We start from the raw sequence: 19,853 nt of genomic DNA on the forward strand, positions 1-19,853 counted from the left end.
CTATTACTCACCTGTATCCAGCCTCCAGGTGACGAAAGTCAGAGGACAACATTATAAGAGTGTTAGAGTGTGTGTGTCTTTTCTTGCTCCAATCAGACTCGTGCTCTCATTCTCTCTCTCCTGATTATTTGTGTGTGATAATGTGGTTGTAAACATGGATGTGAAATGAAGGCTTCCTAAGTAAACTATCACTGGGATACACACTTTCTCTCTCTCTCTCTCTCCTTCTCTCTCTCTCTCTCTTTATACTGTTTTATATTTCCTCTTTGTTCATCATCTCCCATTCTTTTTTTACGCTGCCATAAACTTCAGTCTACACCATGTTTGCGCCTGCTGATTGCAATTTGCAAGTGTCTTCAGCCTGTCTCGCAAGCACACACACACACACACACACACACACACACACACACACACACACACACACACGGCAGCTGGTCCCTCACTCCTGACCACTGAAGAACCCCAGAAGGCTGTGGCAACTCCGTGGCAACAGCTGGGTCACGGAGGCAATAACACAGCAACGCAACTTTACAGGTTAGTCACCAGGGTTGGGCCAGCCAGGCCTAACCCAGCGCCCTGTTCCTTGTTCCTCTGGAGTGCCATTGTACGGCCGTGGATACAGTATCAGCCAGAGGCGGCCGCTATCTTATCGCCTTCGCGGCTCCAACAGCAGGGGTTATTGTTTGTGGAAAGCGGCAGATTTCGCCTCACCTCCGCGCGGCGCAAGGGCAGAGTCCTGTGTTCCCCGGCCTCCGCACCTGAAGCCAGGTGTGCAATCTACCCAGGATGCTTCAACAAAGTGGCCCTGCAGCGAGGGGGACGTGACCAGAGAGAATGCAGCGCTACGTGACTAAAGCAGGAACGAGGGGAAGCCGCGTTTGTGCTTAAGAAAAAAAAAAACAGCCACAAAGAACGGCCAAGCCCTCGGTTTAATGGAGAGCCTTTGAGATCCATGTTAGAAAAGAAAAAAAAAGACAGCCACCATTTTGAGCAAGGAGTCATGCAAAGTATGTCACGTTCTGTTGATAGGGGGGTTACGCCACAGAGCTACATCTGTGAAACAATTTGTGCAACAAATCTGAAAACATTGGTGACCAACACACTGACCCGCGGACTGATTCAGTGGCCACTCAGTAATGCCCCCCTGTCCCTGGACAGAGTCCAATCAAAACATCATGAGGACGTATTGAGCCAGCAGATGGGATGTGTTTATACTCTTTATCAAACACCGTTTCTGAACACTCTCACTTTATCAAACACCGTTTCTGAACTCTCTCCCTTTATCAAACACCGTTTCTGAACACTCTCCCTTTATCAAACACCGTTTCTGAACTCTCTCCCTTTATCAAACACCGTTTCTGAACACTCTCCCTTTATCAAACACCGTTTCTGAACTCTCTCCCTTTATCAAACACCGTTTCTGAACACTCTCCCTTTATCAAACACCGTTTCTGAACACTCCCTTTATCAAACACCAATTCCGAACACTCTCCCTTTATCAAATACCGTTTCTAAACACTTTCTCGATACCTTTTTGAAAGAGAAAGGAGGCACATATCCAGGCTTTGAAGCCTCCAGTGACAGAGAAAGATACACAGAACACTATAATATGCAGTAGATGATGACTATGCCTTCACTGATGTGTAAATGTAATTGTTGAATGAAGTACAAATGGACAATTTGATCATTTCTTTAACATGTTGCCAGAAAGTGCCTGATTTGCCAAGGCTGTAAGTTTGCCAAACCCACTGTTTTGCCCTGTTCCCCACATGTGAGGTGTATATTTGTATTCATGATGCTCCTGAATATCTGTGAAATATCATAGGATATTTTCATAGGACACTTCACTGTCAAGCTGATGTCATGAGCTAACCGAAGACTGAGTGAATATTTCTGTCTTTGTCAGTCACGCTCTTACACACACAGACACACACATACACACACATTCAAACATTCACACAAAACAAACTTAGGTTAGGTAGGTACAGCTAGTTGTAAAACTTGAATGACATGACGTCCTCAATGGAAATCAATTAAAAGAGTGACTTCATCAGTGGAGTCTTGTGATTGTTTTGCGTTACGTCAGACGGACGTACCCTTTTACGTGCTTGTCCCTGCAATGTTACTGCTTTCATTCAGGACACATCACAACACAGCCATACAGGCATTTTCCCTGAAACTTTACTAGGTCTCGAGGTGGGAAATTGAGGGTTCAGATTTTCCTGAATAGCGATCCCTGCACCCATTCACACATGACCCCATGAAGGAAAATGTTCAAGAACATTTCAGGGATGGACTGCATGTGTGAAAATGTCTTTTTCAAAACACCAGCCTCTGCAAACAAACTGAGGTAACAGAAACAAGGAGGAATTCTTCCTTTGTAGTTTTTTTTTAATAAGAAAAGAAGATCCGACATCCAAACCACAACATTCAAATCATACAATGTCCACCTTATATAGTCATATACAATACATATATTAACACACATATCCTCCCAGTTTAAAGCAAAAGCCGAGTTAAATAAACATAGTCTCTCATAACTAAATAGCATCAAATAATATTAATCGTGACCTGAACATTTTGTTTCCTTTTAAAACAAAAAGTGTTCCTTTTGGTTGGTTGCCTTCTTGCCGTGCGTCAGCTCACAATAGGGCTCTCACAATCACACGATCACCAACCTTCAAAAGGACACAGTTTAGACCAACCCTCTGACATCGTCACAGTGATCCAATTTTAAGTTTGTCAGGGTTTTTTTGTTTTTTTTCAACCCCTTGTTTTTTTTTTTTTTAGGGTAAATGAGAGGTAGTCACAAGGCATTGTTGTAACTCTCTCTCTGCCACTCCCCCTCCCCTGCCCAGCTGTGCGGAGCTGGTGGGAGCTCTAGTGCAAAGTATTGTATGTAAATGCTCCTCGAGTGCATTTACATCCCCAGGCCTATCTTAGTAACTGTTATCCCTATCTAGACAACTGTAACTCTGCTCCCCACAGTACCCATGCCATGTGTCACTTACACATGGAGGAAAAATTTAAAAATATATAACAAGAGGGACACTGGGGACATTGCCATGGGCTCCCGTAGTTTAAGATGGCATTTGAAATTCACGTTTAAAAAAAAAATTAAAAATTACCACAGATACTTCAATGTGGTCTTTAGGGGAGACAGACAAAATAAAGCACCCTGATTAGGAAAGCAGCATTCTGTTTCTCCACAAATAACCCAAGTATGCAACACATCATTTTAACAACTATATTTCTTTCTGGGGGGGGGGGGGAGAGAGAGAGAACTTAAATGTAAGTTTACAAACAGAGAGATGACTAGGTTGTAACACAAAACAAACGTTTTCCCTGTAATGCAGTAACAACTGCTGCTAGCAGTAACCTGAACTATGCTTTTTTCCCCTTCCAAACAATCTCATTTAAAAAAGAAAAAAATCCCTTTATCACATGTTTGTAACTTTACATCACAGCACTGTACAAGATATATTAATTTTCCCTTCATAAATAAATGCAGATCTACCGTGTCCTTTCTACGTATATATATACAGACTATGCACATTCAGAACAGACCATTTCCTTATGCCCTCTATTAAGAAGAAGAAGAAAAAAAAAAGGCCCTGGCCCAGATATTAGGGTTCTGTGGGACAAGAATGAGTCCTTTTATAAATGCACTAGCACGGTGTGGAATGACTCTCCTTTTGAGACAGGGTCCAGAGGTTCCTTGTGTTAGAACAGAATCAATCCAGTATGGAGCTGCTGACAGGAGAAGGAGAGGGGAAAGGTGGTGCTGTGTGTCGGAGAGTCACAGCATGGGTGGGTTTTTTCTTTCTTTTTTTCCTGTGAATTTACAGGCGACACTGCCATGTGTTATCAGCTCTGATAACTAGTGGTCCCTCTCTTGCTCAGTGTGAACAGGCCACACTAGAGCAGTGTCGCCATTTTGTTGGCCCCTATGAGGTCCGTAGCAATGGGGGGGTTTCTCCCCCCCCCCCCCCCTTTTTTTTATTTAGAAAAAAAAAGTCATTGGCTTCTCGATTTGGCTTTGGTGGACCTCTGTGTTAGGACGCATTTAGGACGGACCTGCTGTACAAGGTCTGGTAGTAGGCACCGGAGTCTATGGCGGAAGACCCCGCGGGGTCGTAGATCTGTTTGGCTGCCATGGGCGAGGAGGTGGCGTAGCCATTGTAGGCCATCACCTGGTCCTGGTAGGACTTGAGGTCCATCTTCTGCTCGTTGGACATGAGGTTTGTGATGGAGAAGGGGTGGTTGAAGTTGTAGTGCGGGTCCATGGACTTGAGCTGTTCGTTGTGGAGGTCCAGGTGCTGCATGCCTCCAGACAGGAGGTGCGGGCTGCCCCCTACAGACTGGGAGTGGAGGTGGGCACCTGCCGGCACAATGGAGGAGGGCACAGAGGACGGGATGGGAACCGGGGAACTCTGGACCACGGAGGGGGGAGGAGGGCACTCCAGCTGGACCAGGCTCCTCTGCTGCTGCTGCTGCTGGTGCTGCTGCTGCTGGTGGTCCTCAGAGGACGAGCCGGGGTGGGAGCTGTCTGAATGGGCCGAATCCGCACCCTCTGAGCCGGTCGTGGGGCTGTGGTCCCCCTGGAGGCTGTCTCCGTGGCCTCCCTTGGCGCTGCCACCGCTGCCACTGCCGCCCTCCTGAGACTTCCCGGAGGCCTTCTTGGCGCTCTTGTCTGCCTCGAGTTTGAAGCGCTTCTGGCGCCGCAGGTAGCAGCCGTTCTCGAACATGTTCCCCGAGTTGGGGTGCAGGGTCCAGTAGGAGCCCTTGCCAGGCTTGTCGGGCGAGCGTGCCACTTTCACAAAGCAGTCGTTGAAGGATAGTGAGTGGCGGATGGAGTTCTGCCAGCGCTGCTGGTTCTCGCGGTAGTACGGGAAGAGGTCCATGATCCACTGGTAGATCTCGTTCAGCGTCAGCATCTTGTTGCTGGACTGCTGGATCGCCATGGTGATGAGGGAGATGTACGAGTACGGTGGCTTGGCGTGCGTCAGCGAGCGACGGTAGGGCTTGGGCACCTCTTTGGCGCGGTTCAGGGAGTTGGGCGAGGGGTAGCTCAGCTGGCTCACTGGCTGGCCCATGTTGGGGTAGTGGGAGAGGGAGCCCAGGGAGGAGGCCGGCGAGCCCAGCTGGGTGAGCGAGCTGTGATTGAGGGAGGTCGGCACGGGGGACAGACTCATGTGGTTGGGCCCGCCGCCCATGGAGGCAAGCGGGCTGCTGCTCAGGCCTGGGCTGGGGTAGCCCATGTTCATGGAGGCTGAGCCAGCCGAGTTCAGGTTGATGTAGCTGTTGATGGTTCCCATGGCGCCCAGACTGGAATTCATGGTGCTGGGAGAGGCGTACATCTGAGGGTGAAAAGACGAAGAAACGAATGATGAGTTTTCTTGTTAAGAGTTATGCCTTGAAAGTAGTTATCTTAAGCTTTAAATTAAGACATTGAAGACTTACACTGTGTTTGTAATACTGTTGATTACATTTCAGTGCATATATCATAACATTTAGGATTGGGCGAAATTAATCTTTTTGAAATCAATAACGCATTGATCTGTGGAACACTGTGAGACGGGTAGAAGGATCTGATTAGACTTAATGGAGTTACACAAGTATGTTGAAACACAGTAGGGTACGTTGTCCTAAAGAGCTTCGCATGAAAAGTTGCGTTATCAATGAAATGCACGCCCACTGCTTTAAAAGTGAGTTTTTTTTGTTAAATGATTTGTTGATAAAACATACAAAATATTTACAAAACGAAAGGAGAGTTAATGTAATTACTAAAATTATTTGCATCTCTCGATTATGTTCATCTATTGTAGCTTCTTTAAAATATTTGCAAAACTACAAACCGACCTTCTGCTTATTGTTCTTTTTATACACAATATTATGAAGATGGTCATAAAATACAAGATTATATTTATTTCGACGATATCTAAATTTGTCATGGCAAGGAGCTACAAGGTTCCGAGTTGGTTTGACTGACACTGGTAAATTGCCGTGACCAATGTGCGTAAAATTAATTTGACACACATGAGAAAATCTTTTTCACTTGTGGAAATGATACTTTTTGTGGGTTTACTTTTCATTAAATGTAAGCTTATAAATTAATTGATATCTTAAATCGGGTTTACATTTGCAAGCGATACATTTTTAAAGTCGAACGGCCATAAAAATAACTGTCACAAACATGTCGGAGAAAATCATAATGGGGAAGTTCAGTACATTTCTGTATACATCTTGTCGTCGCCAATAAAAATGTTTACCTTCCAGAAAAAACAAACATATAAAAATAACCATATTTTACGGTCATAAATGTGACTTCTTACCTCACTCGCTTCACTGTAGAACGCATTCCACTCTGGTATTTCGTGAGACTCCATCTTCACCGAGCTCAACATCCCCAATTAAACCTTAAATAGGTGAAATGTCTATAGAACAAAATTCTTCAAAGAAAAATTAAATATTTCGGTTCAGTGGTCAAAGCCTCAGAGCGTTTTACTTCCAATGAACAGTCTGAATGAGAATCCAGTTTTTTTATGCGTTCCACTTTCCACGCAAATGCAGGATAAAAGTTGATCAGTCCTGGCGAGAGACACTGCGTATTTACCAGGATAAATTGAATTATTCGATCAGATTTTCGAGTAAAGTTCTCGAAAGTTCTGTTCTTCTAAAGTTCTTCAGCTCTCCATTGCTTTTAAATTGTTCTGTGAAGTAGCAAATAACGTGATGGAAAAATGTATATTCCCATGAGATTTTTAGTACAAATCCGTGACGGTTCCTCTGGAGCGCTGCGGTAGTAGTGACCCGGTGAGCGCTGGTGTCTGTTAGCTATGGGGCAAGTACAGTGCGAACCTCTGACGTCCAGCCCTTAAAACGCAGGTAAGGGCCCGCCCCGAACAGCCATTTGAATATCCGCGGCGTGGGACTCAGGAAGGAGGTCTAAATGGTCTCTCTTGCCCCCTGGTGTTCTGTATATTGGCTTAGGACAGACACGTCCAGTTGAAATTGCATCCTCCGCACTACACACCCTGGGCTTTTCAAGGCCAACTGTCTTTACCAAGGAGACAAGGGGACTAGGATGGCTACCACTAACAACATAAATTATTTTACTCGCTGAACTTTGGCACCACTCTATCGCAACCTTAATGGTGGAAGTCTACGTCATACATTGCACTGCTTTAAAATATGATCACACTAGAAACAGCTTTTAATATATTTTAGCCAGTTGCAACTTCAGACTAATGCCTTCATTTGTCAACCGATTGGATAAATGTTCCAGACTGTTTTCATGAACAGGACTGCTCTAAGTGCAGGTTGAAGATGCAGACTCTGATGTGGTCACAGCGTCTAAGCTTGTCAGGACTTAAGCTCGTCAGTGGGAGGTCTAACCCTGGCAAAACTGCCAAGGTGTCATGTTCCGAAGTTGTTAGATCCCCTCGGCTATCACTTCCACGGAGTGAATAACGATTGCGGTTGAGATTAATTGGTATTAAATGTATAGGAGTGCACAGAATTCACAAACCTCAAGCCTTCCATGTAAATCTTTTCAGTTTATGCCAGTTTGTTATGAAGTCTATCACAGTTTGACTGGTGCATACCACTTAAACTGCTTTCCTGGATGCTTCAGTACTCTCTTATCAATATGTTATTCATATCATATTTCAAAGGTAAGTATACAAAAACGGGAGCAAAATCATTAAAGGTTTTTTTTTTTCTTGCAGAGCTATTCTGACTCTTTCTAACTGGGTAAGGATATCTTTAGCGTGGGCCTCCCATTTTAAAACCACATAACCGTTCCAGAATTATTCGATAATAACATAAATATTGAATAGATAGATGATCTATTATGAAATATTTGTGCAGAAAACATTCACGAATCATTTGGATAGCCACATCGAATCTACCCACAATTCATGCAGAGCAGTAGCATACTTTCAACAAATAAATTAGTTTTGTTCAAACAAATACAAACAAGCAAATAACCAAATAACCAAAGAGAGTAGATATTGCCGTCGTTATGGTTTACGCGTAATGGCGCATGGGCAGCCTAGGCTACTGTGTTCCCATTCTTCTTTCTCCCTCAATACACATCCTCTTACTGTGGGACAGACAGTCAAATCTGAATGTGAATGCGTTTCCTAATTGCTAATGAATGGAGATGTAACTGATTAGTACGCAGGTGGTCGACAGGATTATCTGAGCAACAGCAAGGAAATCGTTCTCGCAGCCGTGAGATGCTGTTTCCAGTGCATGTGCGTGTCTATCTGGCGTAGCCTAATGTCTTAATCTCACTGATAGACACATGCGCAATAAAATGTTATGTCAATGCACTGAATATTACATATTCATTGTAATAATTACATACATTTGGTCAAGTAATAGTGACAGTCCTTTGTGTGCATATCTGTCACCTATTGCTAAGCAAACGCCTTCCAACAGGTAGGCGATTTGCGCCTATTTGCAAGACGCTGTCAACACGGGCTAATAGATTCGACCATTAACACTTTCTGTGGGAAAATACACACCAGTGTGTAATTAGTTTACTGTCCTCTTCCCTTCAATCCTTTTCAGACGTACGAATGACTGCAACTGAAAGGACTCCAACAAGCTCTCGCTTCATAAACTTTATATTTGGCCAATTATTTATTAAACATTGTGTTTAGGAACATGTGGACTGAATGTGTATGTGCTGAACTTCAAACTGTCTACACTGAAGGCCTCTCAAGGTCGAGCTTCGTCATACCATTTTAATTTATATAGGCCAACTTCAGCCCTATAGCATTCCCGTTTTACTCTTAAACAAGCTTGTTTTCCAGCACGGAAGTGGTTTCCAAGGCGCCCACTTGTTGCCAATTCCCACAGTGCAGTGCCCACCTCCACTTAGCAGTTAGTACGTCGTTGCCATACATTAACAGATTGTTTCCCACTATAAGCGGTTGCGAGACATCGCCGCCTCATTATTCGTTCAGGCCTTTAGGAATGACCTCTGGAACACACATCACGACATCCTCTTACAGACATTGCCAGTTCTAATGCCAATGCGGCGACGCACCATTCATTAACACCTCAATAATTAGCTAACAACAGGGGCGATGGTAGAAGTTGAAAACATTCAGAGCTTTGCCCTGTAGGGGGGTGCGGGGGCATCCTCCCCCAGGATTTTTTTTTATTATTATTATTCTGGCAGCTGATTGCACCATTTTCACACATTTTGAGCCAGAAACAATAAGCCTAAAGTCGTTTGTCTGAGTCACATGGACATTACCCCATATATTATGCCGCAATGCTTGTCTACATGAAAACACTTTTATGCTAAGTCACACCGGACGTGCACATGCCACAGGTTACCCATAAACTCGTGTTGATAACAGAGAAAAAATAGTTCTTTATAAACAAAATTACATACGAACATCAAACTGTTTGAATATCAAAAAACCCACCATCCACCTCTGATTGGTAAATCGAGGTTAAGATAGGGTTATAAAGAGTGCTGTCTGGCAATTTAAAACAGGGAGTTATTAAAGTTGAGTATAAACTGTTCTCATCATTTAATTCCTTTAACTTGCTCTTGAAATAGACATAACTCTTCCTCCACCTCCTCTAGCCTCGCCTGCACCTCGTTGCCTTCATCCATTTTCTTTCTGAAAAAAGCTTCTTACATCCATTGCCTTCAAGACTTGCCTTTGCGAATTAGCTAGTTAGCTACCCCACCAAGGGCCAACCATGACAAGCCCTATAACCAGTGCGCCCACCCTCTCTCTCTCTCTCTCTCTCTCTCTCTTTCTTTCTCGCGTACTCTCACAAAATGCGCGCGTGCCAAGTAGTGTGAAGTAGATCTACTGCTTGAATGACAGGACACAGAGGGCACAAAACACATGTTCAGACTTATATTACATGAATGACAGGTTAATAAATCCGGGGCTATTTCTTTTATTATTCTCATTTTTGTAGAATGATACTACTAATAATTTGAGATCTGGAGCTATTCATATTCCAGGCCTAACGACGCCCATGGTAACAATAGTCTTAATGGGCTAACACTACTGGAGGAAGCTGGAGATATACGTGGTAAATAAACGTGGTAAAGTTTGTGGGATGTGTTATCAGGGGTGATTAGGAGTTCACATTTGGTAAATTAATGAGAAATTCATTTTCTCTTCAGCACATAGACAGTCACATTTCTAGGCCAAGCACGAACCTCCACTTGGTTTTCAGTACATTGTTGTTTTCACTTTATCAAATGGAGAAATTAGTTCCTGAGTTCTTGAGAAAATTGTATTCAAATCCACACCACCACATCAGTGTGTATTCCAGAAAATAGATGGAGATGGGGAGTGTAGGCCTGCATGGTTGTGTGAAAGCCTATTATCTAAGTAGGTCTTCGTTCTGCACTTTCCCACAAACTGTAGTGTTGTGATTTAATTCATATTTTTAAACTAAAGTTTATACTTTAGTTTATATAATCTTTATATAGTGGCACAAAGAGTGGCAGAACAAAAGTAATTGCAGTTCTACTCCTACAACGACAATAAAGAACTGACAGCACTCTAGGAGGGGAAAAGCAGAAGGGTTACAGATCTGCGCATTCCCTTCAGGTAACATGTTTGGGGAAATGCGCTGGGGTCCGATGTCAGAAAGCTGAATTTCTTCTTTCTAAATGAAACCCCTTTTTTTCCTCCCGTCCTTATCTGCCGTCCCCGATACCATGTTACCACATCAATAGCCCCCTTGCTCCACCTACTGGACAATGTGGTCAACGACAACGCATTTCACTAAATGTCATAACAGACTTCACGTTGCAGATAGTCTGAGCATTCATCTCACGGTAAGGGTTCGTGATCGCAGATGAGCGTTTTCACCATGATAAACCACACAGAGCATATTTGTATAAAAAAGTCCTGTGTATATATCCCTCTGAATAAGCAAGTGACTAACCTTAGACAAACACACGAACAGCACCAAGTAGGCCTACATCATTTTGAGCAGAGGTGCAGGGTCATAGCTAAAAATCCATGCCCCCTTGACCAATCTCAACCTCTATGTCTACATCTAAAAAATCTATATTTTGGCCTGTGTGAGGACCCCTTTCCCCAATACCACACTCCACATGTCACGGCTGACAAGTTCACCCCCCGAATACTTTCCACAGCAAAATGTAATGAATATGTTTGCTTCTTTAGTGAAATAAATCACAACTATTAGACTGACCATCAACACCACACTGTCAAACAGTGAAATTATGCCGTCTCTACGACCACTCAGAAACTACTTTGTCATTTTCATAATTTAATACAACTCTGGAGGGAACGGTTTGGCATCTTAAATCGTCAACATCTCTTGACACACTGCCATCTGTGGCAACAACTGCCATAGTTTTAAAAACTATTTTCAGCTCTGACTTGCAGCCAAAAGTTAATGGCTCACGGCTCTCAGGCTTTTCCCCATAGTCACTAAAAACAGCTGACATTAAAACACTCTTAAAAAAAGCACTCTGGATGCCTATCTATTAAACAACTATAAACCTGTCTCACATCTTTCTTTTATAGCTAAGAGCATTGGGAAGGTTGTTTTCAATCAACTCAGCAATTTTTTCTGAACTCAGAAGTCATTTGGAGAAATCTCAATCAGGCTTCCGACCTCACCACAGTACGGAAACGTCTCCTATTAAAATGTTAAATGATATATGGCTAAATACTGAATCAGGTGAAATATCAGTTCTAGTTTTACCTGATCTCAATGCTGCATTTGAGACTATAAATCATAGAATACTGCCGGACAGGTTGGAAAATGGGGTGGGACTTCCCAGGGCAGACCTTGATTGGTTCAAATCTTATTTAGAAGGCCGGAGTTACTTTGCCACCATTGGCTGGTATTAATCTAATAGGTTGGCTATGAATCCCCCAGGGATTCTGTTTAAAATCTATACACGCTGTCTTTGGGTCAAATTCTACAGAATAACCCTGATTAGCATCGTCATGGAGATGATACACAGATATATCTGTCTCTCTCACCGGATAACTACAGCCCAATTTACCTCCTGTGTCAATGTTTAAAGCAAAACATTTTGACAGAACAGCCAAAACTTTGACAAAGCAAAGATTATTGTGTTTGTCAGGTAAGAGGGTAGAATTAGTATTAGTAAACACCTAGATTATCAGGCTCTAGAACCCAAAGACCAAGTCCAAACGGTGTTCTAACAGACTCAGATACTGCCCCAAGGCCCTCGAGAACAGAGCACATTTCTCCAGTTCTAAAACCTTTACACTGGCTTCCAGTTACTTACAGACTTACTTGCTTACTTGAACCGCTGCTGCTTGTCTATAAATCACTGAATGGTTCAGGCCCAGAATACTAACCTGATATGTTTAAAGAATATAAACCGAGGTAGGGCTCTTAGATCCATGGACTCAGAGTCCAAACTAAACATGGTGAAGCAGCATTTAGCTCTTATGCTGCATGCAACTGGAGCAAGATGTCAGATCATCTTAGATGTGCCCAAAATGTAGCAATTTTAAAATCCAGGATAAAGACATTTGTTTTCAAGTGCCTATGATTGGGCTCTAAACCCTTCACTCATTGGCTCTATTTCAGGCCTTTCTCTGAGACAACACTATTGGACACTGGTGATTCTATTTGGGCTATTGCTCTACGGTTCTCTATTCGGTGCTAGGCAACAGATAATCACAGCCAGGGCTATGTCCACTTTGCTTTGATTCTATTTTATAAACTTTGTACGTTCTTTTAACTTTGTATGCATGTAATGTTTTTTTTTTGTATTTTGTCTTTATTTTTCCTTTGGTTGTTCTTTTGCTCTTATTTATGTAAAGCACAGAATTGTGTATTAAACATACTATATATATATAAATAAAATATGGCAATATATCCAATTCTGATTCTGATAAACTTGCCTTTGCTTTCCATTCCGGAGCCACTTGAATGTCTCAGGATTTCCTCTTATTGTATAGTTATATAGTTAAGGTATTTAACAGATGTTTTTGTCAAAAGTGACTTATAAAAACAATAGAAAAAATACAAAACATTGGATAAATGAAGATAGATTAGATTTTGAGTGGTACGTATTTACCTAGGGGAACGTTTAAAAGTACTGCTCAATCTAAGTATATTCTACAAGAGTTTTGAAGTGCTTATCATACATCTTGCAGAAAAGTGTTGTAGGATATTTGGAATTAGTGTATTAACATGCACATCAGGTTGTTACACACATGCAGTTTCTGTATTTGTCACTTCTCTCAATGAATTAGATGAAATGTGTTTTCACTTGAAGGGAATCAAGGACATTTTGTTCATAGTGGCCACTGAAAGGTTCCACTTAAGAGTCTAACAGCGGCTCAAAGGGCTGTGCACGGGGCCTGTTCATCCTTTCAGCTGCAGTTTCAGAAATCCATACACAAGTCAAACCACTGACATCTGGCCATTACAGACGTTGGACCGTCTTTATTGAAGGATTGTCAAAAGCCTGTCATACTTTTTAATTTAAATATAATCGGAAACCTTAACACAAAAGCAGATTGAACATTTTACACAGAATGAAGTGTTTATGTAGGCATGTTTACATATACATTACCATAACATATATCCAGGGCAGAGATTTTAACAGTACAGGATAGTTTAAAAGTCATTACACTGAAAAAGCACTCAAGAAATGTCTTCAAACTAAATTTCAAGAGCAAAAACGTTGGCAACTTTCTTTCTCGGAAAGCAGGCCATTAGTCATGTCATACTGTTGAAATAAAAATATATCTGGACCTTGTAGAATTGTAGAAAATTAAAACAATGTTTACACTATATCTGCAGTTTTTTTTTTTTTTTTTTTTGTACATTTCACCAAACATCACACCTATGCAGTTGATCTCAACTTCACCGGCCAAAAGGGGTAATAGAAATATAATCATTTGAGTGAGCGTCATACAGTCTACAGGGTCCACTCCATGGGGACTGAAGCATGTGATTCCCATAAACTTCTCTGTTTATCTAATGAAATAAAAAGCTATTTTACCACAAAAATATACGCAACAGCGTTGTATTATACACCGATCTCTGCAAGAATCTATCTTTGGTTTTCTATTCACTCATATACTCAGTGGTACTTAAAGCAGTATGAAGTATCAAAACTAGAGATTGCACTTCTAGAACCATTGAAAGGGCTGTTTGTTTTTGTTTCGTTTTTTTTTACAATCTACATACAGTATATCAAATATAAAGACAGATTTATATCGTACATGCTGGATTTGAAATAGGCGTGGCTGGGATATGGTAAAAGCATTTTTTTTTTTTTAATCTTTTTTTTATTTATTTATTGGAAGCCTACCAGCATGTGGTAGCCTCTCTTCCTGCGATGTTGGCTTTAGTCAGCAGGGACACGAGTAGAGACGCGAGTGTGACACTGCTTAACAGCACACCTAGACTCGACGTCTGTTATTGTTTACAAAGCGCAGGCTTTCTCCCCACAACCCAAGCCTGTCTGGGTGTAAGGGACATTCAGTGATGTCAGCATTCATTCTCAAAATAAAACAAGACAGTCCTTGAGGTGTGATTTTTGGTTGTCGAAAGACACAGGCTGCTCTGTGAAATGGGTCTGACTACATTACAAGTAGGTTAAATTATAATATACTGTCATACAGCCTATTACTATACAATTTGCCTAAATATTTGAGGATAGAAATCACTTAGAGATTTTTACATATAGACTTGACATTTTGGGCGGCAATAAGAGCATATAAGGGTTTGGGTAAGAGGGCAAACCACGGGTTGCGGTCTCCTCTAGACCTGATTGGGCTTGGGCATCATGACCCCGCCCTGAGGGGGAGAAAGATTAAGGGTGATTGGCTGTGAGGAAGAAGACCTGCTTGATTGACGGCACCTCTTCAGTGCTGATTGCCGTGCGCTCACAGCATCTTTGGGGTTCAAGGCTGCAGTTCGTTCCATGGAGAAGCTGGACCCTGGAAAGAAAAAAAGGGAATATACACACTTTAACAGAAGTCCATACAGGGCACGAAGGCCTACACACATACAACCACAAGTCATATCCTTCTTAATGTATCTTACTACAATAGAAAAGTCAAATTAGAGTGCTTCACATTACTTTGCTGCTCAAATACCACCAAGATAATTTCCTGTATATGTAAATATACTTGGCCATTAAAAATAATTCTGATTCTGATATCATATCTACCACACCTTACTTTTAAATAATTCCAGACAGCAGTGTTGTGATGTTGGTACAATCAAAAACATCAGTGTAATAACATAAACGTTACTATTGTAGTGCACGGGCCCCAACAACCATACCTCTGTCCACAGCGAAGAGCATTACGGGTCTCTCTCCTTTTTAACCTTCACGTCTCCAGCCAGGATGGTGGAGATCTCCCCCTGCATGAAGGCCCAGGGCACGTTGGAGCCCACCAGGGGGCACTTCTCGCCGCTGGGGCAGTACACCTCGCTGCCAGAGCCCTGGTTGCGGATGAAATCCCGAGTGCAGGGGAAGCAGAACTTGTGCCCGGCCACGGAGGGGCACTGGACGAAGTGCGTGTCCTCCAGCCTCTCGTGGCAGATGGTGCAGCAGAGGGGCGTGTTGCTTCCGCCGGCGCCCGAGGCCTCGCCACCCGTGCCCGCCGCCTGCTCTGAGGGCATGGCGCCGCCGGTGGCTGACCCCGCAGAGCCGGAGCTGCTGCCCGCCGCCGCACCGGGCTCCCCGTTCCGTGATGCCAGCCGGCGCTGGCCGGCCGGCGATGCCGCCATGGGGCTGCCGTTGTTTTGCCGCAGTGCTGAGTTGGCACCAGAGGAGGAGGAGGCAGAGGAGTGGGACATGCTGGAGCCTCCAGGGGCGTCTTTGGGCGACTGCCCAGCTGCACCTACGTTGTCAGCCACGTTCATGAGCGCCGTGATGGGCGAGGGGTCGCTGCCGTGGATGGCCAGGCCTTCCTGGAGAGACGACATCTGCCCGGCATTGGGCTGGGCTGCGGCAGCAGCGGCAACGGCGGCAGCCATGTGAGCCGCCATGCCAGGATAGCTGTACGCCCAGTGCTGCCGCAGCTGTTCCTCGCTGACCAGCCTCTCTACTACACTACCAACACCACCACCGCCGCCGCCTCCAGCACCACCCTCTGGCTCGGGGGAGGCCTTGCGCCTGCGGACCCTTGACATCCCTGGGCGGCCCATTTGGCAGAGTGAGGTGGGCAGGATGGCACAGCTGGCGTCCAGGTAAGGCTGTGGGAGGGCGTCGGGGTTGGGGGCCTCCTTAAAGGTGCGCACGGCGTCGCTAAGGAGCTCGGTGAGCAGGCGCCAGTCGCCAGAGCCGTGGCGCTTTTCATACTCCACATACTTGTAGCCCGAAGTGATCACCTTGCCGGCGTCCTTCTGGCAGTCGTGGAACATCTGCTTCACCAGCATCACCAGGCTGGAGAAAACCACACCTGAGCCGCATGGGTACTCCACGAACACCTTCAGCTCTGTCTCGGGCCCCACCTTGGCGTCGAAGGCGAAAATGCGGCCCAGCAGGCTGTGGTCCTTCTTGAAGCGCACGTTGAACGGCGAACAGCTGGAGAGGGTGAGCAGGGTGTCTCGGATGGGCTTGGGCCGCCCAGCCCAGTCGTCCGCACGGTTGCGGACGGTCTCCGTGAGCTCGCTCAGTGCCTCCACATTACGGTGCTTCTCCTTCAGCTCCTTCTCGATCTCAGGACTGATGAAGGGGGCCACGCCCACCCCCATGCCCATCCCCAGTGCCTGACGCTTGCTGATCTCATTCAGGATGGGGGTGGAGATGGTTAAGGAGGTTGCTCCAGACCTGGCATTCAAGCCTGGCATGGCAGCCAGCAAGCCATGTGTGGTACCAACTAGACCCTGTGCCATTAAGTTGGGTGGGACAGTGCCCACCATAGCCCTGCTTCTGGCATTGGGGCTCTGTCTACTAACCTCTTGGGGAACCCCGTCTTCAAGTCTGGGAAGTCCATTTGGAAGACGTGCAGGCACCCCATAATCTCCTCTTGCCCTTTCATAACGCTCTGGCGGCTGCCTGCCACCGTCAATGGGGCCATCTTTTCCACCTGGACCATGTTTACCAGACTGAGGGCCAGGGGATCGGCCATCCTGCATTACATGTGTTCTCTTAAGCTGCCGCGCCGTCTCAATAAGGAGCTCAATTCTGTCCGCACCTTCGTAGTTCACGCATCCTCGACATACGGCTTCGCTAAAGTCCCATATCATGGCCCAAGGCATCTTGGGCAAATCGCAGAGGTAGCACCATTGCCGCCTGGAAGATGCCTGTGAAGAGGAGGACATATTTGACAGGCCCCTCTTCTTTTTACGGTCTCAAATCCCTCCAATACAGCGTTTTGGTCAACCGTAAAGGGCCCAGTGCACAATCGTGTCCTTTTCTCCCGAAGGAGTGAAATCGCTAATAACTTTAACGATATTGTATTGTTTCTTTCCAGACTTTATGTTTTCTCAACAACAGCCTGCGCCCCCGAAGAGTTTCTCCTGGAAGACGCTGGAAACTTACACAACTATGTAGCAATGCATTGTGGGATTTGAAGTTCTGTTTCGCCATTCATCACAACAGGAGGTGAATCGTCAGATGTGTCTAGGCTTCATAGTTGTTTACAGAGATTGACAGACTTAGTTGTTATTATCAGAACCTAGGCGTGTTTTCTGTCTTTAAACATTTTGTAGTTTCAAACTGAGGGTAGTCGTAAACTCACGGTATGTTACAAGCAATGATCTCAAACAACAGTCTAAAGACTAGATCCAGGCTAGGCTTATTAATAGCCTTTCGTTCTGAAAAAAAAGCCTTTCGTTCTGTCACCTATAGTTTTTATGACCAAGTCAAAGTCGTTTTCTTATTTTATTGTCGGTAGTTAGCTATCCTTCATTTAAACTTCGTTGCAACTTGATCTAAACATAGGCGAGCTTGTTCATCGCGCTCAACGTTCGATTACTTCAGATGAGAGTTGTCCATTTTATCGCTAAAGCTCTTTGATTAATCAATTGACACTTATTCCGTTGACGTTTCATGTTTTTAAAGTGTGTTCGTATTTAAAAACACGTAACCCCTGCACTGAATCCCTGCAGTTAACACATTCCAACTCCAATTCCCACTACTCTTTGCAGAATCCATCACTTACATCACTTCCTACTGACGACTTGCGTCGTTTAGTCGTGCAAAGTGCGCAGGTGCGATTGACATTCCTGATGGTCTTACGTAAGTCTGGATTCTGCAATAGTTTATGATAAAATGTGCTTGTCGGGTAACTGTGCAACTTCTCTGGCAAGACATTTAAGCCTTTTAAAAGCTGTCCTGAACATCTAAAGCATAGAAATCTCAGTTAGATTAAATGGTATTCATGTTAAAGAGTGGGCTATGACTATACAACAACTTCGAGTCAACAGACTATTTAGAGCACAATAAGTTTTGAGAACAATACATTTACGATGTAACACTGTCATTAATCGCATACAAATGTTTTTTATTGCAACAGTCATTATATAGGCAATCAAGCTCTAAATCATCCCCTATGAATCCATTTAAATCCTTAAAACTAAGAAACAGGCTCAACAATACCTTAGATCCATATGGCATGGCTACAAGACCATAGGCTAGTGCACTAGCCTAATAGCCGCCTATATTTGCTAGCTAATGTTTCTGTTGTAGCCTACTTGTAGGTCTAGGCTGTTTAAACTGATATGAACTTGTAAACCATATTGTATAACCCTGTACATTTTCCTTAATGTAGTCTCATAGAAATCCCTTGCATGCTTGTTAGTTTAGAGTCTTTGAAAGGGTTCGTGCTGTGAGATTATATAATGTCACCTCTAGATGGCGACATTTAGCCGGTATAAGATCTATATTCTACCAGACCAGAAACGCACTGAAATCATAATAACGGTTTAGCAGATAGTGCAATTGGTCCAGTTGGATTACAAATTTGCTCTTGTTACCAAGGAACCTGTTGTTTTAATGCCTTACAAGCACATTTTGAATGCAAACAACTCTTCTCTGGCATTGATAGGCTATTAAGAGCAAGGTCTATTAGTTAATGTAACGCACCCAGTAAGTCGCACTACATAAAGGTATTATCCATAACCGTTGTCATTCATTGATGTTTATCTGGGATCTCCACAGATATCCTCTTCATAGATATCAAAATGTACGCTCGCCTCAGACATACTTTGAACATTGAGAAAAAATGTCACATGCAACTGCTAACCTACGTTTCCATGTCTTGGAGGAGGTGTGTATAGGCTAGAGCTGAAATGACCACATGAACAGGTCGCAGAGGTCACGCCAGATGTTTCCCAGTGCACCGCAGTGTCTTGCGCTGTCTCCACGGGACGCAGAGACAATGGCCGGAGCGCCAGTAGGGAGAATGGGGCAGATGGGGTCCCCCTCTCCAAACAATGTCTGCAGAGTGTGGGGGATGGGAGTTATGCATTGAAAGTCACCAGCAACCAGATATCACGCAGGGCTTAGCCTTTCACTTCCATCTCAGAGGTGGGGTGGGGGTGCGAGGGTAGGGAGTGAGGGTTTATGTGAAAGCCCGTAAACCCATATTGCAGGAATGGAAGGGTTTACCCGCAGCCATCTGTCAGAAATTACCCAGATGAACCGAACGCTGTAGCGTCTGGAATACCATTGCGTTAAAGGATGAACCTTCCTTTCACATTTTGATGAAATAAAAAATTACTGCTTATAAATTATTGTCCAAAGGGCCCAACTAAATGAGTGGTGATGGTCACAACAACTTGCTTACAACCGCGAGTTCATTCATTCAAACTGGTAAAAAAAATGGTTTTGTGAATGTCAATCCCCATTTGTCATTTTTACACCA

The 19,853-nt window shown here is 44.1% G+C and overlaps 2 protein-coding genes across 2 annotated transcripts; both read right to left on the reverse strand.

Annotated features, from left to right (window-relative positions):
• Positions 1–2,373: 2,373 nt before the first annotated feature.
• Positions 2,374–6,869, reverse strand: foxa3 (forkhead box A3). Its single transcript, XM_012838368.3, has 2 exons — positions 6,336–6,869; positions 2,374–5,360 (listed from the first exon to the last, which is right to left on the reverse strand). Exons 1-2 carry the CDS (start codon positions 6,405–6,407, stop codon positions 4,056–4,058), a joined length of 1,377 nt encoding a protein of 458 aa, XP_012693822.2. The 5' UTR covers positions 6,408–6,869; the 3' UTR covers positions 2,374–4,055.
• Positions 6,870–13,449: 6,580 nt separating this feature from the next.
• Positions 13,450–18,288, reverse strand: irf2bp1 (interferon regulatory factor 2 binding protein 1). The gene is made up of 2 exons (XM_012838411.3): positions 15,319–18,288; positions 13,450–14,969 (listed from the first exon to the last, which is right to left on the reverse strand). The coding sequence occupies exon 1, from the start codon at positions 17,305–17,307 to the stop codon at positions 15,340–15,342; it is 1,968 nt and encodes a 655-aa protein (XP_012693865.2). The 5' UTR covers positions 17,308–18,288; the 3' UTR covers positions 13,450–14,969; positions 15,319–15,339.
• Between the last annotated feature and the right edge of the window lie 1,565 nt (positions 18,289–19,853).

Source organism: Clupea harengus, chromosome 9 (genome assembly GCF_900700415.2).
Source record: "Clupea harengus chromosome 9, Ch_v2.0.2, whole genome shotgun sequence".
NCBI classification, from domain to species: domain Eukaryota; kingdom Metazoa; phylum Chordata; class Actinopteri; order Clupeiformes; family Clupeidae; genus Clupea; species Clupea harengus.

Bases quoted from the DNA above. Each gene is read 5' to 3' on its own strand.
- foxa3 (XM_012838368.3), bottom strand. From the start codon at position 6,407: ATGTTGAGCTCGGTGAAGATGGAGTCTCACGAAATACCAGAGTGGAAT. The intron at 5,361-6,335 runs GTAAGAAGTCAC...TTTCACCCTCAG, and splicing joins TCTACAGTGAAGCGAGTGAG to ATGTACGCCTCTCCCAGCAC.
- irf2bp1 (XM_012838411.3), bottom strand. From the start codon at position 17,307: ATGTCCTCCTCTTCACAGGCATCTTCCAGGCGGCAATGGTGCTACCTC.